We start from the raw sequence: 27,918 nt of genomic DNA, 5'->3' as shown, positions 1-27,918 counted from the left end.
TCAGGTACCACCTGATGGACCAGAGAAGAGGAATTTGAACCAAATCTGGTTTATCCTCCCCAGATGGCCGGGGGAGGGGGAGGGTGTTAAGAGAGGGACGGGCAGACCCGCAGTCCCCGCTGGCATGGCTCTCTGCTCTCTACATCCTCAGCCAAGGGGCACAGGTACCTCCTCCCCCCATCCGGGTGCCCCCCAGGAAGCCCCCTCCCAAGGGGACATGCTAGCAAAAAAACCCACCCAAACCACCAGGATAACCCCCCCCAGGCTGGAGGAACAGCTGAGACGCCCAAGTAGCATCCCCCAGCCAGGCATCTCCGAAGCCCTGGCTCTCCAGGGAACGACGGTGCTGATAAAAATGGACAGCATCAGGCCTTGAGGATGGCAATAATTCCTTAACGAACCCCTCGCTGGAGCTGGGGCATCTCCACCCAGAGGAGAGCACACCTGTGTGTCCCCCCGGCCACCCCCTTTGCTGAGCAGGACCCAGAGAAAAAGCACTTTTTTTTTTTCTTTCTTTTTTTTTTTTTTTCTTTCAGTTGTTTATTTCCAAGCTCCAAACGGAGTATTACAAAGAACAGACAGGAAAAATAACAACCGGAAAGCTGTTCTCACACGGTAGTGACGGCATCCCTTTAGGATGGAGGAGAAGGATGGCCGAGGTGGCAGCAGCACCAGCATGGGGACACGATGCACCCCCCCGCACACCCGGGTCCCCCCTCGCCACGAGCTGTAAACCCACGGTACCAGCTCAAACCATCGCTTGCTTTATGAACCACCACGCCAACCTTTTTTCCCCCCAGTACTGACTCCAAATAAGCAATAAAACTCCCAGTTCAAGACGGGAGCTGAGGGCTGGCACACAGCCTGCGGACCCAGTGCCTGCGAGAGCGGAGCTGGACAGGCTTTGGCTCTCCAAGGAAACAGAGACCAGCTTCTCCAAAAGATAAAGTCCACCCCCCCACCCCCCCAAAAACAGCGCTTGAACGGTGAATTTCACCCCTGCGCTGACGGGTGCAGCGGAGGCGATGCAGGTCCTCACCCTCACGCCTGGCTCCGCACCACAACCCCTTCGGCCGCAGGCGAGGACCCACCAGGAGAGAAAACCAATTTCCCCCCCACCCCAGTGGACACCCACGGGTGAGAAAGCCACCGAGCGCTCCAGGGTGCTGGGTCCCCGTGAGCCAGCTCTGTGCTCCGGCAGCCCACCGTGCTGGTGCCGGTGCTGGCACTGGTGCGGTGCAGTGTGGCCGTGTGCCGGATACAACCGCAGGCAGCACCGCAGCGTACCAGGAGCATCTCCCACATCCCAGCTCATCTCGGAGGACCCGGGATGCTGCGCCGCCAGCTGGCACAAAGCCGAGGGAGCTGGGACGAGCTGTCTACGGAAACCTCCCAAGAGCCAAGAGTTTAAATTTTTATTATTTTTTTTTTTCTCTCTCTCTCTCTTTCTCTCCACTTAAAAGCTATTTGTTCCACGTGCGGTGGTCCCACGGCGTCCCGCCGCTCCCACTCTGCCCCCGAGCGTGCCCAGGGCAGTGAGACAGGGTTCGTTTTTCTTCGCGAGGCGCTTTTTGCTTCCACAATCACACAAACTGTAACAAGCTTTACAAGAAAACACTGGCGAGTCCCGAGGTCTGGCAGCAACCTTTTTCTGCACGGGCCAAGGGCAGGAGGCTCTCCCTTCCCCTCCTCCTCCGTCATACGTGTCCTTCAGCATCGTGAGTTTTCGGTCCCTTTTCACAAGCTGCTTTCTCCACTGCTTTTTCGACCCCAGTTTTGCTAGCTGCTTCCTGCAAAACAGCAGATAAAGCACATGGAAACAGGAGGAGGAAGGAGCAGGCAGGCGGCAGCGATGCCGGGGATGGGTACGGGTGGGCAGAATTCCCCCCCCCTTGGCTCCCCCGCTGCCTATCAACCGCTGCAGCTCACACCGCAGGCTCCCGTTTGCTTGGCTCAGCGAGCTCTGGGGGAAGGTACAGGAAGGATGCGACCACCTCGAGGGGACAGAGTGAGCCTGGATGGATGGATGGATGGATGGATGCAGGGGCACAGAGAGGGACCAGGAGGTGAGGGACCAGCATCGGATAGAGGCACAGCACCAAGCCATAGGTGCAGCCCGTACATGCAGTCTGGCGGGTGCAGGAGGAGTGCTGAGGCACCTGAAAGCCTTTAACCTGCTCCAGCAGCGACTCTCCCCATCACACCCGCGGTGCCAGCAGCCGGCGTGGCTCCGCTCCCTGCCCCGGGCCGGTTACCCCGGCACGCTGCTCCCCAGGGTCTGCACCGCTCACTTAGTCCATAGCCCCAACCTCCAGGCAGGGGTTCAGGAGGGATTATACTAAAAATGACCCAGGCAGGCGGCTTGCAAAGCCGTGTCCTCTCCCGTTACAGTACACTGGGTTTTGTTCAGAGGAATTCTGGACGCGAGCCTGTTACGAGACAGCGATCCCCCCGTACCAGCAGAGCAGCAGGCTATTGCCTTACCAGCTGCAGGAAATCCATACTATCGTGTCTCAAAATACCCTTGGCCTTGCCAGAGACAGGATGACATTTCATTTTGCCCGTGACCAGGAGGTCATCCAGAGTCACTAGCTGGGAACAGCAAAATGAAGTACAAATGCCAACACTGTTATCAGCCCTCAGGAGCTCGCACCGCAAATACTCTGAGTTGATGGCTGAGCATCTGACGGCAGCCTCTGCGTAAGAGGGGCCAAGAAAGAAACCACTTCTTCCCACTGCAGCAGGCTCTGTCCCTCCATCCTCAACCTGACCTATAATTTAATAACTTCATGAATTTAAATACGTTCCATTTAACCCAGCTCCTCTCATCACAAACCTGCCAAGCATCCCTCAGCGCAGCCTGCCAAATGGCCAAACCCAGGCAACACGCACCTTTGCATCCCTCTCCGCAAACTTTGTGAACATGTTGGCGTAGATCCTCCGGTCCCGCTCGTTGTGCTCCTTCGTTTTCTTCTGGCAGACGGAGATCTGTGATTTTGCCGCTTTGTTCTGTGGATTCACTTCCAGCACTTTTTGAAAGTCACATTTTGCCAGCTCAAACTCGTTCATCAATAACCTGGCTTCGCCTCTCCGGTACAAGCCCTTCTCGTTGTCCTGGTCCAGTCCCAGCGCCTGGAAACACACCAGTCCCCCCGTTAGCAACCTGGAGCTTCCAGAAAAGATCCCCCTGTGGTCAAAGCCTTGTTAAATCTGCTGAAATTAGGACAAGGTGGCTCCAAGTCTCCAGACCACTTGCATCTTGCTCAACAAAAATTGACCCGTCTCCATCAGCAGTTGGCAGGTCATTAATATAGTTTAGTTAATTCTCCTTGCTTAAAATCCCCCTGAGTGTGGCAGAGTTGGGGGGAGACAAACCCACAGACAAGAACTCAGGTGTAAATGTTAAAGCCCAGAGGAGCGTGGGGAGCTCAGAGCCAAGGGAGCTGACGGATCAAACACGCTTTGGTCTCCCTGCTTTAGCAGTGACATTATTTTCCTTTAGCAAAAGCTACATATGCTTTAGTAAATTTTTTTGTAAAATAAATGTACTTTTTTTGTAAAAAAATACTGATTTTTTTTGGTAAAAAATTTTTTTTACATACTTTTTTTGTAAAAAGAACACATCACTCAGCAATGATTCACCTTTTAGATTAAGACAACCAGCTTTACTATCTTTCCTGTAGGCAAGATGCTGAGATTTAAGCCTTTTATAAAAGAATTAAGTTTCCTGACAAAGACAAGGTTGCAGCTCTTTTAGGGACTGGCAAAGCCGCATCCCACCCCTCAAGCGACTTGGAGATCTGCAGCAGCTCCAGCAGAGACCCAGACCAGCACCCAGCACCCAGATCCAGCCTGGGCAGACCCAAACAGCACCCCAAGGCTGTCGGCCCACGCAGCACCCATTGACACGGAGCTGGCCTTAGAAGAAAAGCTGGTTTAAGGGCATGCCCAGGGGGATTTTGAACCCCAAAAGGCACTTTTGCTCCTGCAGTCTCCAAGCACGCAGCATCCACAGAGACCTCGAGGCGCAGAAGGGATGCCACCATCACTCTGCCATTTGGAAATTGCTTCTTATATGAGAAGAAATTAAAAAAAAAAAAAAAAAAAAAGAAAAATTGCAGGAGGAGAGATGCTCCAGCCCCCAGGCTCGTGCGCCTCTACCTTATCGCAGCACTCGACGGCTTTGGCGTACTCCCGCAGCTTCAGGTAGCACATGGCCAGGTTGAGGAAGGCAGCCAGGAGGAAGGAGTCGGAGGCTTTCGACTCTTTTTCAGACAAGCCATACTCCATCTCCAGCCAGGACACTATCTTCCCATACTGAATCACCGCCTGCAGGTATTTGCCTTCCTGGGATGGAACAAATAAAAGGCTAGAGGGACCCGCGCCGAGAAGGCTCAGCCTGCTCCCGAAACATCCTGCGAACAGGTTCTGAGTTTCCTGTGGTGTGTTAAATAAATCCACGGAGGAAGGAGGATGCTGGATACCTACAACCACACCAGGGCACGGCTGGAGCGGCTGGTGTGCTGCCCCCGGGAAAAGCCACGTCAGAGCAGAGCGGGGCACCAGGATGCCCCAGCCCGGCAAGGGGAACTGCAAAGCCCCTCGGCACTAGTCCTGGCCTGGGAAGAGTCCGACCTGCCATCCTGCTTCCCAAGGCAATGCTGGGGAAGGAGGACATATCTCAGGGAGCATCAGGGAGTGAGAAGGCGGCAGAGGAAGGGCAGGACCCGCTTTCCCCAGCACTGCTGGGGGAACACACGGCTTCTCTGACATCAACGACTAAGTCACGTATCCAACAGTCACCCCCGGGGTCTTTTCCAGCCCCACCTCCCCCATCCCCCAGTTTACAAACCTTGAAGTACATCGTGCCTTTCTCCTTGACGATGGCGGCCTGCTCCAGCTTCTCTTTGGTGTCCATCTCCCACGACTCCTTGGCCTGCAAAGAAATATTTGGAGCAATCCCAGCGGAGCATGGCAGCCCACCGCAGCCAGCAGGACCACCTGGCTTCCTAGGATTGCTCCTAACAAGCTGGGCTCGTCAGGGAAGTATTACAGAGGGTGAATCCAGCAGCTTTTTTAATTTGAGGGGCTGGGGACGAGGTGGGGGTGCAGACCTGGAGCCCTTTACAATAGAGAAACCCCCTCCAGGTTGAGGACTTCACGCTGAACCAGGTGGTTCATGCACCACAACCCCACAGAAGGAAAAACCTGACACCAAATAAACCCCCAAAAACAGGGAAGAGGAAGGTGGGGAGAGACATCCCCCAGCAGAGAGGGGATGTGACAGGTCTCGCTCCCACTCTGGCCAGGGTGATGGGGTGGGGAGGGGACCCAGCCAGGGATGCAGCACCTGCCCCACCCCATGGCCACCTCCTGCATCCCGTCCCCCATCCCATGGGCATCTCCTGCATCCCGTCCCCCATCCCACGGCCACCTCCTGCATCCCGTCCCCCATCCCACGGCCACCTCCTGCATCCCGTCCCCCATCCCACGGCCACCTCCTGCATCCCGTCCCCCATCCCACGGCCACCTCCTGCATCCCGTCCCCCATCCCACGGCCACCTCCTGCATCCCGTCCCCCATCCCACGGCCACCTCCTGCATCCCGTCCCCCATCCCATGGCCACCTCCTGCATCCCGTCCCCCATCCCATGGCCACCTCCTGCATCCCAGCCCCCATCCCATGGCCACCTCCTGCATCCCGTCCCCCATCCCATGGCCACCTCCTGCATCCCAGCCCCAGCCTCCCCATGGGCACAGGCAGCTCAGTGTGCCAGCCAAGCTCCTCAGGGCCAGCTGGCTAGACACACCAACTTTTACCCATGCAGCCCAAGGGAAAAAAAAACCAACAACCAAACAGGGGGGGAGGGGGAGAGAATAAAAGGACAAAAAATAAATAAAAGGACAAAAAATAAATAAAAGAGAGAAAAAAAAGTGGGGGGGGGAAAGAAAGGACAAAAGGAACAAGGCTAGGAACACGTAAGAGAACCAGCCTTGGACCCCAGCCAGAAAAATAAAACAAACCAACAAAGAACAAATTAAGAACACAGAGATCCTTGGTGACGTATCCACTTCAGCAGGGGCTGGGCTGCAGCCATGCCAGGGACAAAGGGTGGACGCTGCACAGGGACCAGCGTTCCCGGAACCTGGGGAGGGACCAGCACCCTCACCTTTTCAAAGCTTTTCAGTGTGACCTCGTACACCAGCTCTGCATTCGCCTGGATGCCGTATTTCGGCTTCCCCGCCTCGCCAAAGCCGTACCTGGAAGGGCAGAAGAGGTGTCAGAGCAGGGCAAAAAAAATCTTCATTTCAGCAGCGTTGGGCCACAAACACAGACCCAGGTTGCTAATTCTGATTTCACACCCAGCTCCATGCCCACAGCTTTCTAACATTTTGGGGCCAGGGTGATATTATTCTCCAGAAGCAGAGCTATCTGACAATATACAATGCGTTATATCTTGGGAATCATCCTTTCTGGCTGCATTAAATCCATCTTTTTCTACGGGTTTCTCTCCAGTGGAAGGAGCCAGCCCCAGCGATTTCCATGGAGATGTTTTCCTTTCAGCCACAGGACTTGGGTAAACCCCTTTTACCTGATTTTTTTAAAGCATCTTGAGATTCCTGCCTACACGCCACCGGTCACCCTTGCCACCCTGCTGGCACTGCTAACCCGAGGCTCCCCTGGAGAGTCTGACTTTCAGGATCGCTGTCTTCCAGGAGTGCCGAAACAACCTCGGCTGTCAGAAGCATAAACCAGACAGCATCCTTGCAGGGATGATCCTCACCGTGGCCCAAGGTAGAGGATGCAGTGCTCTCCCCTCTGCATCTTCTCCAGGGCTTTGTCGATGCCGATGGGGATGTCGTGGTCCTCCCCTTCGCCCACGATGAACTTCACATCTTTACAATCAAACCTGGTGCCGCCGCAGAATCCCTCCAGGTGAACTGCAGAGAGGTGAGAGGGCAGGATCGCACCCGGAGCCCCCCAAACCAAGGCAAGGTGGGCTCCAAAGAAAGCATCTTATAAAGTGTTATCTCCCCAACTCCAGCAAAGCTCCAGCCCTGGAAGGGGGCTGGGGCAGCCAAGGAGCCCTTGGTGAGCGCACAGGGATGGGGAGGGCTCGGGAGCATTGCTGAAAAGCAAGGCAGGCATATCTCATCTAACCAAGGACCAGACAACAGATAAACATCATGACTAATATGTTCCCCTCGTACTCAACTGCACGAGTCAAGTCTTACTGGAACTGGGTATTGCTCCTGGCACGCTGCCATGCAGAGTTTATCACGGCGATTACAAATCTTCCATACGGCGCTATACCGCTTTGCCTTCTACCTCGAAAACAAGGCTATGTTCTCCCTCTAAGAACTCAAAGTACAAGATAAAACTTTTTGGTTTTCCCGTTTTTTTGGTTTTTTTTTTTTAATCTTCAACCACTAACCATGCTGTTCCAGCCCCAGACATTGGCAGAAGTGCAGACAGAGCGGACACCGGGTACCTGGCACATTCGCCACCTGGTATTCCTGGCTGCGTTTCCACAGCAAGATGATTCTTTATTTATTCAATCCTGAAGACGTTCCAGGCTTTGGGGACAGTTTTAGTTCTTTGCACTCTGCTTGCAGGGTACACAAGGCATATGCGTGCGGGCAGGTAAAAATAAAAGGAATTTCCTAAGGAATTCCTACGTACCATTAAAAAAAAAAAAGTCAGAAACAAATGAAAAAAAGCTTTTTAAGAGGAAAAATTCACAGTGTGCATTAATGTTGTCACAACTGTGCTTAAAGGTTTTGCAGCCTGGAAGGATGTGAGCTTCACCTTTGCTCGCTGCAGAGCGGAGAGAGCAGGATGTGACCCGAGGTACTGGGGGCCCCCAACACCTCACCCGGGTGGCAGGGGTGGCAGGAGGCGAGCGCAAGGATGAGCCAAAGCAGACACAGTGCCAGATGTAGCCAAGGGTCTGGGCTCCGTACGGGTGAGCTGCAGCCCAGGCTGAAGGAAGGGTGCCTGTCCCTGCCCCACGGACACGTCCCTGCCCCACGGACACGTCCCTGCCCCGGGATGTCCCTGGGATGAGGTGCACGGGCGCAGCAGGCAGAGCCCCTTCCCGAGGGCAGGTCCAGCCCTGGGGTGTTACCCCAGGATGCTCTCCCCACCGCGGGGACAGGACACCAAGCTCCGCCTCGTCACCCCCCTCCTGCCACCAAAGCCATGATGGGACTCAAATGCGGTGGAGCAGAGGATGCCGATACGCTTGCCGGCATCCTGGGATGCATCCTGCATCCCTCGCGGGTGCACAGTGACCATGGGGCTCAGCACCCGGCTTGGGACGAGCACGAAAAGCACATCCAGCTCCTCCGGGGCTGACTCTGCTTTTGCTTTACCCATAACCAAGCCGGCTATATTCTTAGGCATAGGAAAAGTGGAAAATTCAACCTAAAATAGAGGTAACCCAGCAACCCCACAGCACTGTGCCATCTCCCTGCCTGTTCCCAGCAAGCACAGATCCCCCGAACCCCAAAAGCAGCACTACAGCCCTCCCAGGTCCCTTGTCCCCAGCAGGATGCGGCAGTGACGGGATGATCACGCTTTAAAACAGGATGCAGAGGAGGATGCTGCGATCCTTCCCTGCAAGGAGAGTTTCACTCTATTTTAATTGCAAGTAAAATACACTGGGCAAAGGGGGGGAAATCTCCGCTCAAGTTTCCAGGAGCGGGTCAGCTAGCTGCAGTTGCTCTTGGATTACAGGGGGAAAAAAAAGCTGCCGAAGGAACATCACTCTGGTTGCAGCTCTGACTTATTGTTCTCTCGGTGCCTGCAGCGATTTTGTTTTTGAAGAGCTGAGAACAGAGTGTACCGAGTGCGGCTGGCACACGAACTTGATGTGCTGACAGCAATTTGTACTCAGATTAAAAACGGAGAAGGAGGAGGGGTGGGGGGGAAAGGTTGTAACAAAAACTGGAATGCCAGATTTCAACTGCAACCCAGGTTTTAGGGACCGGAACTGCAAATTAGGGTCTGCAAAACTTCAAACCTACAAAAACACTTTCAAAACTCCAGCCTGGAGATGCCTGCTCCTGGAAGCGTGGTTTCTTCCAGCCGAATTCAGCAGCGATGAACGTTATACATGGCTGAGATAAACCATCACTGCTCCCCTGGGTCACAGCCCAGGGTGGGCTGCTGTGCTGTCCCCACGGCTGCCGTGCCGTCCCCGGCACAGTGCCCACCATAAAAAGCACTGCACTTATTTTAAAAGAAAAAAAAAAAAAAAAAAAAAAAAGTCGTTTGCACCCAACCGCTCACTCCAAGGCTGCCTGCTGCTGCTTCTCCTCGTCCTCTCTCACGGGGATGTATTTAAGGGTCTCTGGCCCCTGGATGTATAGGGATGTATAGGGATGTATAGGTCCAAATGAATTACGGGCCACACGAGCTGCAAGTGGAGCGGCACGGCACGGCAGGCCGTCCTGCGGAGCATCCATCTCCAGGATTCTGACCACGCGCGTGCTCCAGCTCACAGCGTTTGCTCCGATGGACGCATTCATTTGAAATAGGTAAAGCAGGGATAATAGGCAGTGGGGCATCAGGCGTATGAAAAGCCTCGTTATTTGGCTTCTTAGGTCCTTTCAGAGAGATGATTTCTGCCTGCTGCTCCCCCTTCCCTGCCTCAGTCCCCTCCTGAGCCATTAAAGCATCGTCACGTTCCAGAAAACCTCACGCTGCAAAGGGAACAAGCAGAGAGGGACCAGGGCTCTCCCCATCCTCTGCACTGGGCACGGCGCTGCCTGTAGAGCACTCAGACCTAATCAAACTAGAGAGGAACGCTGGATGTGTGATGATTTTGATTATATTTAGTCTTTTAGTTTAATCTTTGGGGTAGTGGAGCCAGCTTGAAGCTCAGCTCGCAGCTGGTCCCCAGCTAGGATGCTCACCGCAGGAGAGGCAGACAGTCAAATCTTAGTCAAAAACTCATTTTTGCTTAGAAGAGAGCCTCGTTAGAAGAGCCAGCCATTTAACGCAGCCAGCATTATGAGCTGTCACAGCTCAGATCCAATTTCTCCTTCGCTAAAGAGAGTTAATCTTTGTGTACGGGAGCTCTGAAAGAGAGAAGAGAGTAAATGTCGCCCGTATGGAGCGAGCTCGGTGGCTGTGGCAGAGTGGTTCTTGGAAAGGGGGAAAAAAACCACCAGAAAAATAAAGCCTGGCTTCCCCTGTCCAGCCCTGCAAAATTCCTGCTCCAGAAACGGGATCAGAACAGGGAAAGCCCGATGGGACCCGAGCTCCTCATCCTCCCACGTCAGCTGAGACCACCCCAGCCTCAGCAAACCCCCTGTATTCGTTTCCTTCCTGCCTCAAGCAGCAGCAGCTCTCTGGCAACAGGGGAAGGGAAAGAAAAGGCTCCGTTCTGCAAGAGATGCGATAAAACCCACCAGAACTACAATCAGCGTTGGAACAAGGAGATCAAAGAAGCCACTGAGCACTGGCGGCGGTGCCCAAAACACTTAGCAAAGGATGCCATCGAGGGAGGACGTCCCAGCTACTGATGCTTTCGAGGCAAAGCCGGGGCTTTTGGCAGCCAGCGCATCCCGGGGCGGCTTGGACACTGCAACGGATGCAAAAGGGTTGGGGGAGATGGCAGAGCCCCAAAACCCCCTGGGGGTTTGCTTCTTCCACCCTCCCCGCAGCCGCCAGCTGAGCAGCGCTGGGGCTCGCAGGGATGTTTGTCAACGCGACCGAGAAACTGGAGCGCAGGTTTACATTCGAGCGGTCACTCCATCGCCGGCCGGCTGCTCCCGCGCCTTGAGGTTTTCCAATCAACCTCCCGGCCAGCGGCTCTGGCAGAAGCCACCGCTGGGGCTGCGCCAGGGAGAGCTCGGAGGAGCATCCCCGGGCGGACACTGACCCGCTGCTCTCCCAGCCCCTCTCCATCCCATCCGGCCTCCGGAAGGATGTAACTGCATCCCACCACGATGCACAGCCACCTACGTTCTGTACAGCGCCAGCAGCTCCTTAGCAGGGAGAAGAAAGCGGGGTGCTCTGGGGCAGCATACCCCCCCAGCCCCCTTGCCCCGGAGGGACCAGCACTCACTTTCCACTGTAGCACCTTCATTAGGGTTGGAGTAACCTTCTCCCTTCCTCTTGATCCTCCGGATTATTCCTCCATCCTCAAACAAGTCCTCGCCTTTGAAGTCAAGCAGCTCGACCTAAAAAAATAAAATAATAAAGGTGGGCAGAGCTCGGGAAGGGGGGGAAGGAGAAGAGAAAAACAACGGAAAAGTCACAAAGCAGCAGTTGATCGTCTGGCTGGAAAGCCAAGCCAGCTAATTCTCCATTCAGCCGATGAGAAGTCGCCCATAAAAGCCAGCTCCAAGCCACAGCATAATACACCCGATTTATTAGAAATTGGGACACATCCAGTACCTGAAGTGTAACACAAAGTAACAGTAAAAATAAGTTTATTAAGCTTGTAAGGGTACAACACGGCCGGTGCTGGAAGATGCCGTGAAAGCTGCCCGGGAGCAGCGTGGGCAGGAGTTTCCCCTTTGTTCCAGCTCCGACCCACGGCTCAGTCCCCGCTCGATTTGGAAGGACTAAGCCTTAATTTAGGGCAGACCCATTCCCCCCGCCCCACTGCCTTGTCCCGACGAGCCCTGCCCAGCGAGCACACCGTGCCAAAACCTTGGCTTTCCCACCGCCCCACAGCACTGACCGGTTTGTAGCACCTGGAGGCATCTCCCAGTTGCTTCCCCCTTCCCATCTACATGTTTAAACCAGGAATCTGCCCGCTCCCCACCCGGCACTGGGGCTCTCCCCAGTCAGCGTTTCAGTCCCAGCCTCCCAGCTCAGACACACATTTCTGAGAAAACCCTGGCAGCGGTTCCTGGAGCAGAGGGACACATTTCAGGAATCCAAGCTGGGTTTTTTTTTGTTGGGTTGTTTTTTGGGTGGTGTGGCGTTTTTTGTTTTTTGGTTTTTTATTTATTTCTGAGCTGGCTGGCAAGGCAGAAAGGGAGCAGACGAGCTCATCCACGCGCTGGCTTCACCAGCACTACTTGCCTCGAAAAAGAGGGTGGCGTTGGAGGGGATTTTGGGGGCGCTGCCAGCAGAGCCGTACGCGTACTCGGGTTTGCAGAGCAAGTAGCAGATCTCTCCCTTCTTCATGGTAGCCACCCCGATGTCCCACGCCTTGATTACCTGACCTAGGAGACAGGCAGATGTCAGGAACGAGGGAGCAACCAGCAGCCCAGCAAAAAAAGCAACAAAACATCAGCCTGGGTGCTGCAAGGATGGAGCAACCAGCAGCCCAGCAAAAAAAGCAACAAAACATCAGCCTGGGTGCTGCAAGGATGGCACCCAAAAAAAATCCCCCCCCCTCACAAGTCACTTACAGCAGGGCTGACACTGTCCATCTGCCCTGCAGCAGGGTTCCACCCCACCAGAACCATCCCACCCCCTCCTGGGATCATCCCACCCCCAAGCATCCCCCGGACAGCCCCCCCTGCCCCCAGCCCAGCTCACCCTTGCCCAGGCTGAAGACGAAGGGCTCGTTCCGATCGCGGCTGGAGTCGAATTTTTTACCATTGGCCAGTTTGCCTTTGTAGTGGACATAAACCTTGTCCCCGATCATGGGGGACTCATCTTCGCTCCCGGGTCGTTTAATGATCTGAGAGAGAGAGAAACCACCCGTGAGAAGGGACACCATGGGACAGCTAAGGGTGCGTATGGAGAGAGAGTGACACAGAGAGAGAAATGTGCAGACAAATACACACGCGCGCATGCATTTTTATATATATACACACGCGCGCATGCATTTTTATATATATACACACGCGCGCATGCATTTTTATATATATACACACACACGCATGCATTTATATATATATACACACGCGCGCATGCATTTATATATACATACACACACGCACATGCATTTATATATATATACACACCCGCACATGCATTTTTATATATATACACACCCGCACATGCATTTTTATATATATACACACCCGCACATGCATTTTTATATATATACACACCCGCACATGCATTTATATATATACACACACACCCGCATATGCATTTATATATATACACACACATATGCATTTTTATACAAACACATGCATGAATATATATAAAAATACACACACGCACGCATGCATATATATAAAAATACATATACACACATACATATACACCCCAGTGCTGCTCTAAACCGAACGAAGGCTCGAGGGGGAGCGGTTCAATTTGTCTTTCCCTCAGCCCCTAAAATTATCCCCCGCCCCAGAGCCACGGGGACGAGTGGGACAGGGCTGGGAGCAGAGACCTGCCTGGGCTTTGTGGAGGTGTCTGGATAAACACTGCGGTTCGAAACCTGAAGCGAATGCAATTACACTCGCTTTCTGTCCGTCCGCGTTTTACTCGCAGGGGTGTGTCATTTCACTACTCGCTTCTTGTCAACACTTCTTTTTTTTTTTCTTTTTTTTTTTTTTTTTTTTTGAATGCTACAGCCTGGAACAAGCAGTTCTCGAGCCGAGGATGGAGCAGGGGAGGATGCTATTCTTAGAGGAAAGGTCCTATTCAACTGGAGAAGAGCAAGCGCTGGGAAGCAGAACTATCCAGAAAGGGCCCTGAAATATGAAAAGGGGGTTGTGGAGCAGACTGGATGACCTCAGTAATGTGCTCTTTCTAACGTCTGTGAGTCACACACAAAAATGCTTTGTAGATTTACAGTTAATAATCTGATTAGGAACACAATAGCTGTGAAACTCATTGAGTAGCCTGAACCCGTCCATCTCAAACACCACTCTATCCTTCTTTATTCCAAGCGATGCTCATCTCCTTTGCCTTTCGAATACATCAGTCCTACAGCCCTGGAAGTACTCCATGACCTCAAGAGCTGGGGATGCAGCCCACCAACATGACTGTGCACCCCACAACGCTGAAAGGAAGGCAGGACCCTCCCAGCAGCACCCCTCACCTTCAGGACCCCTCGGTCTCGAGCTGGTGTGATGTCCTCCCCACGCTCAGCGAGAGCCGCCGCCTGCACCTCCCCTTCGCTCTTGGTGGCCTCATCAGTGGTCATTGTCTCCTTGCATAAGCCCCGGACCTGGAGAGACACGGCATGCACTCCATCAGCCCAGCGGGACCACAGGAGGTGGTGGAAGAGGAAAGGGTTAAAGAAAATAAGCAGCTTGCTCTGCTTCGGGGCTGGGGCAGGAAGCTTCAAGCACATCTCAAGTGTGCAGAGCGGAAAATCCCTTCCCAGGGGCTCCACCAACCCACAGGGCGCAGGAAACCCCAAAGTGTGACGCCAGCCATCCTCGCTGCTTGGGGACACGGGACAGCCCCACAGCTTCATCTGGCCGCTGCGGCGGGGACGCTGGCGGAGGTCCCCAGGCTTCATCTTCAGCCTCCCTAGGTCAACACCGCACTCCTGCCACCACCCGAGCAGGCTCCCCCAGCAAGAGTTTTACCCCCAAAAGCACCAGCAGGTAACACACGGAGCAGCCCACTGACTCCTGCGAGCAGACAAAAGGTGGGAACTCATCCCAGGGGGCTGCACCCCGACCACGGGGACCTTCCACGGTGATGCTCTACCGAGCCCCCACTCGGAGCAGGACGGGCACTGAAGCACCTACGTTGCAGACACCGAGGGCAGTGGCAGAGTCAGGAGAGACCAAAGCGCTCACGGGCAAGGAGCAAAGGGCTGGTGGCCACCAGGCTTCACCCATCCATCCCTTCTGGCTCATGTAGAGGTGGGCACCCCTTGGGTACAAGTGCTAGAAATAGGTGCACCAGGCTAGCACTTGCCTTTTGAGTTATTTTATACAGGTCAAGGTTATTTTCCACAAGGAATTACCTATTTCTCAGAGCCTCTGCTCATCAGACAGCAGCATCTCTACCCCAGGCAAACCTCGCTTCGTCTTGCCCACCAAGAACAGCCCAAAAAGAGGGCTGGCTCCAAGCCTTGGGCAAGCAAAGCGTAGAGAAACCTGAAGGCACAGCAAGGTTCTTCTCCAAAACCTAAAGCAAAGCCTCCACCAAAAGAATCCCAAGTATTTGGGTGGACGAAGAGAAAATTCACAGCAAGACTCTGAAGAACTTGGGGGGGTTGGGGCAAGCTGCTGGAGCCCCGTGCTCCCAATGTCACCACGCGAGCAGCCGAGGTGCCAGAAAAGACACGTTTTTCATCCAAGGCAGACTTTTTCCAGTAGTGCCTAGTGAAAAGAGAATTGCCTACAGTTTAAAAAACATATTTCCTGATGATTTCCTTCAGACTGTAAGGCTATTTTGGTAGCCACACTGCTGTGCGACACGTAATCAAGGAAACATGTGACGGAGAATTAGAAAGCGATGGGTTTTTTAAGACATAAACCAGATCTATTAAAGTCCTAATTGCGACATTTTCCCACAGTCTTTGGTGTGGAAGCTGATGTTAACCAGCAGGAGAAATCATTCATTCGGGGGATTCAAAAAGAGCAAAGAAAGGATGTTTTCAGCTCCGACGGCAGATAAGTCGTGCTGCAAGAAGAATTGTGCTCCTCGCACCCGGGTGGAAAGGGAAGAGCTGGAGCCCGGCCCCCCCCGCGACACAGGAAGCCACCGAGACACAAAGAGCCCTGCAATGGAAGAAGCAAATAGAAAAATAAGAGAACTACTTGCTGCAATACTCAATTACCACAGTCTTTGGGGTAGTATTTAATGAGATTTTGCATCTGCTCCCTTTCCCCCTGCCCTGCTAAGGTTTCAGATGGGAACACCTACAAAAGCACTAAAAAAGCAACTTTGGTGGTGGTGAGACTCGTCATCTCATGGGTATTTATACGTTGGAAAACATGCCATCGATTGGCTACTTTGGAAGAAATTTTTTATGATGAGGGTGGCGAAACAGTGGAGCAGGTTGCCCAGAGGTGGTAGATGCACCATCCCTGGAACCATCCGAGGTCAGGCTGGATGGGGCTCTGAGCATCCTGATCCAGTGGAAGATGTCCCAGCCCGTGGTGGGGGGTTGGATGAGCTGGACTAGACCTTTAAAGGTCCCTTCCAACCCAAACTATTCCACGAATCAGGCACCAAGACGGCCTCCAAGCCACCATGGTCCACACTGCCTTGCCACCACTGCGGTCATCCTCTTGGAGGTGAGTGAGGAGGTGGCGATGCCCATCACGGTACGGACACGCCACTGGCACTGGCTCAGGGCTTCCCCGCACAGATGCTGCGCAGCACCGGGGACACAGCATCCACAACCCATTAATTAAGGACCAGGAGGAGCCCAAAAAGGGGAGCAGCTTGTAAAAGAAGAGCCACATCCCATGGCAGAACCTCCACAAGGTCCACCAAGCAGGCACCGCTGGGATGCAGGAGACGGCTGGGGAGGTGCTGGCTCCCGGCTCGCTGGTTGCTAAATCCCACTAAGAGACATCTAAAAATACATCATACGCATCCTTCTCATTATTTTTCTACGTAAGCAATTAGTGGAGTCATCCAGGGAAGCTGGCCAAGGCGAGCGGGAGGGGACACGCTCTGCGTCAGAAGCAGTGGGAGGGATGGAGCCCACAAGACCAGCTATTAAGATGTGGTCCATGTTATGAAAGAGCTCCAGACTTCTCCGTCCAGCGAAAACGGCTCCAACTAGGTTAGAGAAAAGGCTGAGCGGCTCTTGCTTACCTCCGGTCTGGAGCGACAGAAGGAGGCTGGCTGGGGTCCAAAATCCCAATTAATTTGAAACAAACGGTGGTAGGGAAAACAAAAATATCTGCATCTCCCCAAGGTTTCAAGACCAGGGAGCCAGGACCCGTCGCTGAGAGGTGTCAGAGCCTGAATCTTCCCGTTGTGGGACCACGTGTGCTCTGGATACGGGGAGGGGATGGATTAATTAATTACCCTGTGCAAAAGCCTCGGGGTGTTCCTGACACCCCAAACCAATCCCACTCTCCTGCTGCTGTTACCCACAAGCGTTGTTAAGTCTGCGAACAAAGCCAGGCTAAAGCACCCTCCCTGCCCTGAACACCCATGCTGCCTCCTTTCCCTGGGATGGGAGGAGGAGAGAGGGTGGGGAAGGGTTAAACACCCACCCCCCCCCTTCAGTCTGGGGGTCCTTCTTCTCCAAGAGGTGCAGCAATTGAGAAATGCATAAGGGCACTGATGAAAGGCCACCAAGAAGGAAGGGATTTCCATGCACAGAGAACAAAAGTGATGGGAAGGTGAGGACAGAAATCCCGAGCACGCCCCAGGAAAGGGGCATGTGGGTGACGGGGGCAGTTTTGCACACCTTGGGGCAGTTTTGCACAGCTCAATTCTCCCCATTCTGAAGCAAAGTCCCTTGCAGGAGCCTGTAAACCCCACAAAATGCCCCTGCTTGAGCTCCGAGCCCAATGCTGGGGTATGGTCTGTCCCTCCAGGCACCATCCAGGTGCTCGTGGCTGGGCACAAACGCAGCCATAGGGACCCAGAGCCCCCAACTCCAGCCCCCCAGGCCCTGTGGAAGGGCAAAGTTGTTCCTCATCGCTAGAGGAAGGGCTTTGGGGTTTGCACTGGTTTGCTTTTGTTCAGTCTCTGCTCTACCGGTCGATCTGAAAATCCAGCATAGCTGTTTAATCTGTAATTTAAGAGCTATACTAAAACAAACTTTAAAATGCAGAGGTTTCGACACCTGGACACAAGCTTTCCTTCAAGTGCAGTTATCCCAGCGTTAATTAGTATGAAATACATTAAAGAGCCTCTGGCTGAGCAAACAAGGAGGCTCACAAGCTCAGGAGACTCCCACACATGCACGAGGCGTGTTCCCCTCGGACCAGCACACGCCGACCCACGGCGCCGGCACACGCCTGCCCTCAGCCCCGCTAAATGAATATAATAAATGCCTTGAATTGCTCGAAAGCAACAACGGCTGCATCCCTCCCTCTTGCAAACCTTGCCGTTTCCCCAAACGCCATCCTGAGCAGTCGCAAATCCTGCACACCAGCACGAGCAGTTGCAATATTCTTCCCTCCCCCAGGATGGGAGAGCGGCATCACTGCAACTGATGCTCACGAGCAAACGACGCCCGTGTGCAATTAAGCCACGATGGATGCCCACGAGCAATTAAGCGGCAATCAATGCCCAAGAGCAATTAAGCTGCCTGCAACGGGTATAGGCTGCCCAGGGAGAGCACCCTCCTGCGTGCCCCAATACAGCCGGGCAGTGCTGCGGCTCCATCCCTGATTTTAGCACTCCCGTATGATCAGTCATCAATTCAGTTGCTGCCTCGGAAAAATAGATCCTGCGCTTTTTTTTTTTTTTTTTTTTTTTTCTTTTAAAAGCAGGGTGCTTGTCAAACGATGAAAACACTGCTCCAGGAGGACGCACGCCACCGCCAGCGGCACGCGCTGTGCAGAAATCCACGCCACAAACACAAGCCATTTCTTTTTGCAATTCCCTCCTGGTGCAGGTGTTGCTATCTTCCAGCCCAGAAAAATGCAAGAGAATTCCAAGCAGAGTAGGGGATGCAGAACAGGTATCCCACAGGCTCCCATCCCAAGCCACGTTTCCTAGAAATCGGCATACTGGGAATGTGCCAGCTCCAAATGGAAACTTCATGTCGCAGATCCCTCCCGGAGGCTCGCAGGAGGGGAAAGGGAGTGGGGAGAGAGAAAGGCTGGGGGGGGGCTTCGAGGGGTCTCACCTTGCCACCGTGCAATCAGTGGAGAAGGTCTGAAGGGCCGGGGGGGGAGATGCCCAGTGGGGATTTCACACAAATACCTGGTAAGAGAAGGGCGGGGCGGAAATTAAAAATAAAATAATAAAATTTTTAAATTAAAACCCGCCTTGTTCTAGAGCAGGATTTAGAGAACAAGGGAGGACTGGGAGAGCGGTTTGAAGGTGCAGATGATGCTCCACCACGGTCAGAAAGGAGCGATGAGACCAGGGGCAAAGCCACCCAGGGCAGCTCGTCCGCTCCCGGCAGCCACAGGGCGATGCTTCGACAGCATCTTATTGCCAGCGTGAAAAAATGGAGGGGGGGGGAAGAAAGCAAAACGGGGGGGGGGGGGAGGGGGAGAAAGCAAAACGGGGGGGGGGGAGGGAGAAAGCAAAACGGGGGGGGGGAGGGAGAAAGCAAAACGGGGGGGGGGAGGGAGAAAGCAAAACGGGGGGGGGAGGGAGAAAGCAAAACGGGGGGGGGGGAGGGAGAAAGCAAAACGGGGGGGGGGGAGGGAGAAAGCAAAACGGGGGGGGGGGAGGGAGAAAGCAAAACGGGGGGGGGGGGAGGGAGAAAGCAAAACGGGGGGGGGGGGGGAGGGAGAAAGCAAAACGGGGGGGGGAAAAGGGAAAAAAGCGAAAGGGGGGGAAAAAGGGGAAAAAAGCGAAAGGGGGGGAAAAAGGGGAAAAAAGCGAAAGGGGGGGAAAAAGGGGAAAAAAGCGAAAGGGGGGGAAAAAGGGGAAAAAAGCGAAAGGGGGGGAAAAAGGGGAAAAAAGCGAAAGGGGGGGAAAAAGGGGAAAAAAGCGAAAGGGGGGGAAAAGGGGAAAAAAGCGAAAGGGGGGGGAAAAGGGGAAAAAAGCGAAAGGGGGGGAAAAGGGGAAAAAAGCGAAAGGGGGGGAAAAGGGGAAAAAAGCGAAAGGGGGGGGAAAAAGGGGAAAAAAGCGAAAGGGGGGGGAAAAAGGGGAAAAAAGCGAAAGGGGGGGGAAAAAGGGGAAAAAAGCGAAAGGGGGGGGGAAAAAGGGGAAAAAAGCGAAAGGGGGGGGAAAAAGGGGAAAAAAGCAAAAGGGGGGGGAAAAAGGGGAAAAAAGCAAAAGGGGGGGAAGGGGAAAAAAGCAAAAGGGGGGGAAGGGGAAAAAAGCAAAAGGGGGGGAAGGGGAAAAAAGCAAAAGGGGGGGGGAAGGGGAAAAAAGCGAAAGGGGGGGGGAAAGGGGAAAAAAGCGAAAGGGGGGGGGAAAGGGGAAAAAAGCGAAAGGGGGGGGAAAGGGGAAAAAAGCAAAAGGGGGGGGGAAAGGGGAAAAAAGCAAAAGGGGGGGGGAAAGGGGAAAAAAGCAAAAGGGGGGGGGAAAGGGGAAAAAAGCAAAAGGGGGGGGGAAAGGGAAAAAAGCAAAAGGGGGGGAAAGGGAAAAAAGCAAAAGGGGGGGAAAGGGAAAAAAGCAAAAGGGGGGGAAAGGGAAAAAAGCAAAAGGGGGGGAAAGGGAAAAAAGCAAAAGGGGGGGAAAGGGAAAAAAGCAAAAGGGGGGGAAAGGGAAAAAAGCAAAAGGGGGGGAAAGGGAAAAAAGCAAAAGGGGGGGAAAGGGAAAAAAGCAAAAGGGGGGGAAAGGGAAAAAAGCAAAAGGGGGGGAAAGGGAAAAAAGCAAAAGGGGGGGAAGGGGAAAAAAGCAAAAGGGGGGGAAGGGGAAAAAAGCAAAAGGGGGGGAAGGGGAAAAAAGCAAAAGGGGGGGAAGGGGAAAAAAGCAAAAGGGGGGGAAGGGGAAAAAAGCAAAAGGGGGGGAAGGGGAAAAAAGCAAAAGGGGGGGAAGGGGAAAAAAGCAAAAGGGGGGGAAGGGGAAAAAAGCAAAAGGGGGGGAAGGGGAAAAAAGCAAAAGGGGGGGAAGGGGAAAAAAGCAAAAGGGGGGAAGGGGAAAAAAGCAAAAGGGGGGGAAGGGGAAAAAAGCAAAAGGGGGGGAAGGGGAAAAAAGCAAAAGGGGGGGAAGGGGAAAAAAGCAAAAGGGGGGGAAAAGGGGAAAAAAGCAAAAGGGGGGGAAAAGGGGAAAAAAGCAAAAGGGGGGAAAAGGGGAAAAAAGCAAAAGGGGGGGAAAAGGGGAAAAAAGCAAAAGGGGGGAAAAGGGGAAAAAAGCAAAAGGGGGGGAAAAGGGGAAAAAAGCAAAAGGGGGGAAAAGGGGGGCGAAAAAGGGGGAAAAAGAAAACAGGAAAAAAGAAAAAAGGGGAAAAAAGGGGAAAAAAAGGGGAAAAGAAAAAAGGGAAAAAAGAAAAAAGGGAAAAAAAAGGGAAAAAAGGGCCATATTCTGTCCAACTTTTTATTGACCACTGCTGAAAGTCAAGATGAAAATTAACAGGATGGAAAAATCAGCGCTGGCTGCTCTGGGGTTCCTTCCTTGAGCCCCACTCAGCACCAGGCGCTCGCACGGCGCCACACCAGCCCTCGAAGCTTGGGATTGCAACACAGGATGGACATTTTTTTTTTTTTTTTAATGCAAAGGTCGGGCTAAAAACCAGCAAATCGAGAGCAAATCTCCCCGGGGGAAGACGTGGGGCCCCAAAGCTGGGGGGCATCACCCCACGGCACAGCCCCGATGCACCCCTAGCCTTCATCCCCGGCAGGTAACGAACACCGCCGCAATTAGCGTAGCAGCTGGGCTCTCTCCACTGTCCCACCGTGGTTTCACTTCCCCCTTGATTAGAAAAACTATTTTTTCAATATTTTTTTTTCCTAATAACAATCTAATTTTTTTCTAATACTATACCTGCTTACTGAGCAAACCGTCCCCGTGGAGCGGGCGAGGGATGACCAGAGCAGCAATTTTCCCCGGACAAGGGCGTTTTAAGATGCCTGCAGGGCAGAGACCCAGGGAGACAGCGCTTGAGCCACCAATAAATTAAAATTGGGATTTCTAAGACCTTCTCAAACCCGACAAGGCACCTCCACCCCGACCCATACGGATGCCCCCAGGCACCACGTGCCATTTCTCACACCCATATAGCACAACTTGAATTAAAAATTAACTTTTTTTTTTCCCACCCCCCCCACCCCTAAAAAAATCCTGGCCACTTGCCTTTCCAATAAATTTAGAAAAAAAAAAAAAAAAAGCCAGCCATAAAATTTCAAGTATCTCTAGCTGAATAAGACTCACATGGCTTGATTGACTTCCTAGCATGCACGTTGTGCAAGCGGCTAACATCCCGGCGGGCCAGTCATGGCAACTTTTATTCAAACAGAAAAACAAAACGCAAACAGAGCTGCTTTAGAGCCTCCATCCTCCATCGGGGTGAACCCGAGCGAACCCCCTGGTCTCTGCCCCGGCGTTGACTCCTGCCCACCCAGACCCCGGTACCCCCGCCCTGAGCATCCCTCCAGCATCCCAAGGCCACCCAGTGGGGACACCCCAGGGAGGGATGCGGTCACCCAATCACCCCCCAAGCTCCAGAAGGTATCGGTGCTATTAACCGACGAGCGGAAGCAAGGGAAGGTTTTTAAGCAATTAAAAGAATAACGAAGGGAGAAAAGGAAACTACTGCATGCGGCTAACTTAAATACAACGGTATGTGTTCCCGTCACACTTGCTTAATCATTTTGCCTAGCTAATATTTTTAAGTTTCTGAAGTGGTTTTAGTTCAGATCCAAGTCATAACTGATTTTTTTTTTTTTAAATATGTTGAATAAGAGGCTGCCCTCAAGTTTCAGCTGCAGCGAGAGGAACAAGTGAGCAGGACGGCTCGCTGCTCCCTGCCAGAATAAATATTTCAACAGAAAGCAACGTGGGTTCAGCCTGTCTGCATCCCCCAGGAGCGAGGCAAGCGCACCCACACCAACCACATGCAAAAAGACTTTCAGCAAGGAGTTGTTTTTCTCCCAGTTTACAATATATAAACCCATTAAAAAGAATCTGGTTGCTTTTTTTTTTTTTTTTTGCCTTTTTATTTTTTTTTGCCTTGTTATCCAGCAAGGAAATGCTTGCTCGGTGGTTTTTCCAGGTTGCTTGAAAATAAGAAATCGCAGGGATCAAGCTCCTTTGGACTCGACCCTCCTGCGAGCATCCCACCAGCAGCCTGTGGTCCATCCCCTCCAGCGTGGGTACCAGAGACACAACGCCCTTTGCTTTCATGTGAAATGGAAAAAAAACAAGCAATATATTTTTTTTTCCCCTTCCTTTATTCCAAAAGACAAACGCACACTGGGGAAAGCAAAAGCCATAAACATTTATGGGTTGTTGCTCTTCCAAGGGGAGAAGGTGCCAGGGATGGGATGTGATGGAGGGTTTTACACACCGATGCTCTGCAGCTCCCACCCCGGCTGCCTCCAAAGCCAGCCCCAGCCCCAGCGAGGATTTCAGCTACTCCCACCACGAAAATCACGACAAGTCTCTGCCACATGCGGCACATCCCAGAAATAAGTGGGAAAAATGGGAATGCCAGAGCCAGCAGCAAAGCCTCTGCTCTCCACCAGCAGGGAGAGGCACCAGCCTGCACCCATCCCGCTGCTGGGCAGGCTGACACAGCCTCAGATGATGGTAAAAAGAAATCAAAAAATATTAATAAGCGTATAAATAGCTGTTCCACACCTGCCCAGGCTTCTTGGGAGATGGCTGGCCAAGGGGCTGAGCACCCTAACGAGCTCAGAGGCCGTTATATACAGACACTCACATAACAGCAGGGAACACAATTTCCTAATGCTTTCGTAAATTAGGATTATGTAACTGGAGGGGGGAAAAAAATAATAATAATATAGCCAAGCAGGTTATATAAGCCATCTTTAAAAAGTGAAAAAGTACTTGACATCCCACTACCCACTCCTTGGCACCCTCTAACTGTTTTTTTTGCCATCAAAAACGAGCAGGCTCCTTTCATCGTGTCTTCTCCCCTGGTCAAAACAAGCAGGGAGAACAGAGCCAGCCAGGTTTTTTGGGACACTGGAAAGAAATATTTCACCTCTGGCTACTAAATGTGAGGCTCCCCTGGCCGTACCGCACATCCCGGGAAAGCCGGACCCTGCCATGGGGGGCTCGGAGCATCCTCCTGGCAGCAGCTATACCAACACCGAGGAAATCCAAATTTAAGAGACAGCTTGGGGGGGGGGGGGGGGGGGGTGTAACTAAAATAAATACGAAATGGGAATAAAGAAAGGCCTCGTTTGCAAATTCTGTTCTAATTTAGCCTTTTCTCCAGAATAAATCTGACGATTAAACTTGGGTTTATTTAATTCTTTTTAATTTCTAAAAGCATCTTGGTCCTCACCAACAGATTTAGGGGTTTCTCCAACAAAACTTTCAGCCACGTGACCCTGAACCGCAGCACTGCTGTATTTCATCGCTTACCCCTCTAAGACACAAATCTGCTGTATTTAATCACTTACCCCCACGCACAAGGGCTGGGCAGCATCCTGAGAGCCCCGGTGTCAAATCCTGGGGGGGGGGGGCAGATCCCCAACTTGGCATTGCCACGCACCCAGGAATAACCCAGCACCCCTTTTTTTGATGCTCCGTGTGCCCCCACGGTCTATAAATGCCAAATTATATCGGGCAAATGGCAATTCTTGGCATGTTGTGAAACAGCAGCCTGTTCCCGTGCCAAACGGGGATTGCTTGGAGGCGACAAGGAAACGCCACGAGCAGCCAAGCTGCCGGAGGGGGACCGGGACCACCGCCACCATCGCTGCAGGATGCTGCCACGGTGCAGGGGCTCAGCCCCAGGGCAGCCAGAAGCCACCGAGGATGCCACGGCTTTGGGGACAACGTGGCATCACCGTGGGGTCACCCCACCCCGCCAGCCCAGAGCAGCGGCAAAGTGCACATGAGCACACGTGTCCACACACACATACGTGTGCAGGCACACAGACGTGTGCATCGCTTGAGGATGGGGAGGGAGCCCACACCTGCACCGGGACGGGGGTCACAGCCCAGAGATGATGTATTTGCCAGGCGGTGCCTCCTAGAGCGCGTTTTATTGAATTCAGTGATTAAATTTAACATAAATCCAAAAGCATTTGATGTGGGAATACGTTTAATGAGGGTAATTTTCTAAGAGCGATACTACTACGGATGAAGACGGGACATTGCTGGCAGAAGACTATTTAATTGCAGTCCCCTCGTCCCACCACTTCCCTTCTGACTGCTATTTACTACTATTTTCCAGATTTTCCAATACATTCACTCGCACGATCAGAAATCCTTATTTCAATCCCAATTAATTGATTATGGAAAAAGCTCATTGGCCCCATGACAAACAGGTTCCATGAACAACTCGTACGTTAAGAGCACTCGTGACCATTTCTTTGTGTCCACAAACATACACCATGAAAATAAATTAAAAAAAAACAACCTTGCCAAATAATTTATTATTTCCCCCATGATACGCACGAGATCGGTACGAGCTCTGCAGCTCCCTCAAGGGGCTGTAACAACTTTATATAAACATATACAACTGCGAGCAAATATTAAAAAAAAAAATAAATAGCACACAAGTATAAATAACTAAGAACAAATTAGTCTCTAAATATTTCACAGAATATTTTCCCCTCTGAGCCAGCGTGGCAGCCTTACAGCAAACTTTCTCCTTCTGCAAGCCATAATTAAAACGCACCTAATTACACAACAGGGATGTTCCTGAAGGATACAATTTGATTTTTACTTGAGAATTGTCCTTATTTTCTGCTTCGTCCCAGCAGGGAGATGCTCTAAGAGTGCTGGGGAAGGACCTCAACAAAATTCAAGCGTGTGCTGGGCAAATACAGCCTTGGGAAGCTATGATTATTTGCTGTTATTTTTTTAAAAAAGAAAATAGTTGCACAAGCCATCATCCCAGCAGACACCTCTGCTCCGGGCAGGACGGGCATCGCGAGCAGCTCGCATCATGCCAGCCTTCCCCCCCAGACCCCCTCCAGCACGGGTCCTGCTCCATCCTCCCAGCCCAAAACCACAAGAGAGGCCCCATGTCACCATCCCTCCCAGCGACTTTCAGCAGAAGTGATCACTTCTCCACTAATTCCCCAGAAATCTGGTTGGTTTTTTTTTTTCCCCTTTTTCTTTTGCCCTCCTTTTTTCCACGCTGTCACCCACTGCCTGCAGCACAAGCCCTGCCCGCTTCATCACCCCAACCCCCACCCCCCCCCCCCAGCAACCCATCACCCCGGCTCCTGGGAGCACCCAGCTCCATCACACCGAGGGGACCCCAGCGTCCCCATCAAGGGGACCCCAGCACCACCACCTTTGGGCTACAAAATTCTCAGCCCCACGCTCCCAGTTAACCCTTTGCCGTCATTCCCACCGTTCCGGCGCTGTTTCTGTGTGTGTGCGTCCCCCAAGCAGTTTTGTCCCATCTCCAGGGTACCAGGATGCAAATTAAAACCGGAGCATCCCCAAGTCGCAGCATCAACACCCAACCCCAGACCTCCAGGGAAAAAGCCAGAGACAGGCTCTGCTGGACACATTTAATAATTTTCTTCCCCCCCCAGCCCTTTGTGGGGCAGAGAACGAGGCAGGAGGGACGCAGCTTCCCCACATTTTAAAAGAAGGAGCGATTTGCGCTCTCAACTTTTCCTTTTTTAACTTGTCATCCCAGTTTCCAGGCTGGGTTCGATGCCCTGGTGCCATCCCAAATCCACCTCAACAATTTAACAGCTCATTACAGACAAACACCATTTAAACAGTACCTTTAAAACCCGAAAGTATCAGGGTTTTTTGTTGTTGTTTGCTTTTTTTGGTTTAGTTATTATTATTTTTCAAGGGGGTTGGGTATTATTTTTTTTTCACTGGCAGCAGCGTGGTCCATTTGCTTAGCCCAGCAAGGACAGAAACTGCTGCATCGGAGCCTTGGCTGGGAACTGCTGCTGGTGATGGACGTAAACCCCGGAGCCCTTATAGCTCATTGTAAAATTTTTAAAAACAGAAGCTCTGAAAGAGATTTTGTGCCCAGAGAGGAGGGAAAAATACCACAAAATTAAAAAAAGAAATTAAAAAAAAAAATCACATTTACCTTGTGCAATCGCTAGCTACTGCCACTGAGCCTACATATTCTATATATTCTATATATTCGTGTCCACCCCTATAGGGCCAGCGGCTCATGGGGAAGTGCCACAGCCGAGCACAGGAGCCTTGTTTGGTGTGAAAAAGTGGGAAAAAGAGAAACCCCCTCCCTCGAGCACCGTCCCGCTGGGATGCCGGCCCCTGCCCATGCAACCCTGTCCCATCAATGCCACCTTGTCCCCCTCCCAGCGTGTCCCAGTGCCCCCAGCAACACTCGTGCTCCTCTGTATTAACAGGTGCTCCCTGCACTGGGGAGGGGGTCTACAGGGTGGGGCCCCCCATCTTATCCTCACCCCCCTCACTGGGGGCAGCATCCCTGTCCCCACAGGACTTCTCAGCCCCACGCAGGACCCCAGCACCCCCCACCCAGCCCCCAGCGGGGTCCATCAGCCCCACGCGTGCCTCTCCCCAGCCCCACACTATCCCCCCCCAGACCTACGGCGTCTCTCCAGCCCCCCACGGACACCACCCCCAGTGCCCCCCAGCCCCACAGGGCCACGCAGGGCTGCCCCCGGCCCCCAGCCCCACACAAGGCATTGCTGAGTCTTCCCACAGCCCCACACTGGGACTCCCACACCCTGGACCCACGCAGGGATCCCCACACCCCTGGCCCCGCAGACCCCTGGCTCCCCAGACCCCCGGCCCCACGCAGGACCTCGGTGCCCCCACACAGCCTGCGTCAGGGTCCCCCAGCCCCAGACAGGGACCCCTCAGACCCCCGTCCGCACTCTGGAACCCTCCAGCCCCTCGGAGAGCCCCTCAGACCCCCGGCCCCACGACGGGACCCCTGGCCCTGCAAAGAGACCCTCCAGCCCCACGCAGAGACCCAAACACCCCCAGCCCCACGCAGGGGTCCCTCAGACCCCCGGCCGCAGGCCGGAACCCCTCAGACCCCTGGCCCAACACCGGAACCCCCGGCCCCACGTGGCGACCCTCACACCCCTGGCCCCAGGCAGGGACCCCCGGCTCCACGGAGGGGCCCCTCAGAGCCCCGGGCCCACACCACACAGGGACCCTCCGACCCCAGCAGGGACCCCAGCAGGGACCCCCCGAGCCCCGGCCCCACACAGGGAGCCCCCAGCTCCCCGGCCCCACGCAAGGACCCCCCAGCTCCCCGCCCCGCCGCCCCCGGCCCCGCCGGCCCCCACCTGCCGCCGCCCCGCGCTCCGCCGCCGCCCGGCTCCGAGTGGCACCGCGCGCCCGCGCCGGCCGAGTCTCCCCGGCCGC

At 53.4% G+C, this 27,918-nt stretch overlaps 1 protein-coding gene across 4 annotated transcripts; it reads right to left on the bottom strand.

Moving 5' to 3' along the window:
- Window positions 1-1,380: 1,380 nt before the first annotated feature.
- FKBP5 (FKBP prolyl isomerase 5) lies at window positions 1,381-27,918 on the bottom strand. Of its 4 annotated transcripts, none has more exons than XM_055819795.1 (12): window positions 27,840-27,857; window positions 18,659-18,735; window positions 13,973-14,101; window positions 12,508-12,652; window positions 12,046-12,188; window positions 11,078-11,192; window positions 6,785-6,941; window positions 6,170-6,260; window positions 4,853-4,936; window positions 4,162-4,347; window positions 2,893-3,132; window positions 1,381-1,790 (listed from the first exon to the last, which is right to left on the bottom strand). In XM_055819795.1, the coding sequence occupies exons 3-12, from the start codon at window positions 14,075-14,077 to the stop codon at window positions 1,698-1,700; spliced, it is 1,359 nt and encodes a 452-aa protein (XP_055675770.1). In that variant the 5' UTR covers window positions 14,078-14,101; window positions 18,659-18,735; window positions 27,840-27,857; the 3' UTR covers window positions 1,381-1,697. The 4 variants fall into 4 exon arrangements, with proteins under 4 accessions (XP_055675770.1, XP_055675768.1, XP_055675769.1 ...); XM_055819793.1 differs by lacking the exon at window positions 27,840-27,857 and adding an exon at window positions 21,418-21,503; XM_055819794.1 differs by lacking the exon at window positions 18,659-18,735 and having other exon boundaries at window positions 27,840-27,918.

Source organism: Falco peregrinus, chromosome 16 (assembly GCF_023634155.1).
Source record: "Falco peregrinus isolate bFalPer1 chromosome 16, bFalPer1.pri, whole genome shotgun sequence".
In the NCBI taxonomy this organism is placed as follows: domain Eukaryota; kingdom Metazoa; phylum Chordata; class Aves; order Falconiformes; family Falconidae; genus Falco; species Falco peregrinus.
Note: the sequence above shows the minus strand (reverse complement) of the source record. Positions and strands in the feature narration are given on the sequence as shown.

Excerpts from the sequence above, each read along its gene's own strand:
- FKBP5 (XM_055819794.1), bottom strand. The coding sequence starts at position 14,077 with ATGACCACTGATGAGGCCACCAAGAGCGAAGGGGAGGTGCAGGCGGCG. Across the intron at positions 11,193-12,045 it reads ACGCCACCCTCTTTTTCGAG|GTCGAGCTGCTTGACTTCAA; the intron begins GCAAGTAGTGCT and ends TTATTTTTTTAG. Across the intron at positions 1,791-2,892 it reads TTGCGGAGAGGGATGCAAAG|GAAGCAGCTAGCAAAACTGG; the intron begins GTGCGTGTTGCC and ends GCTGTTTTGCAG.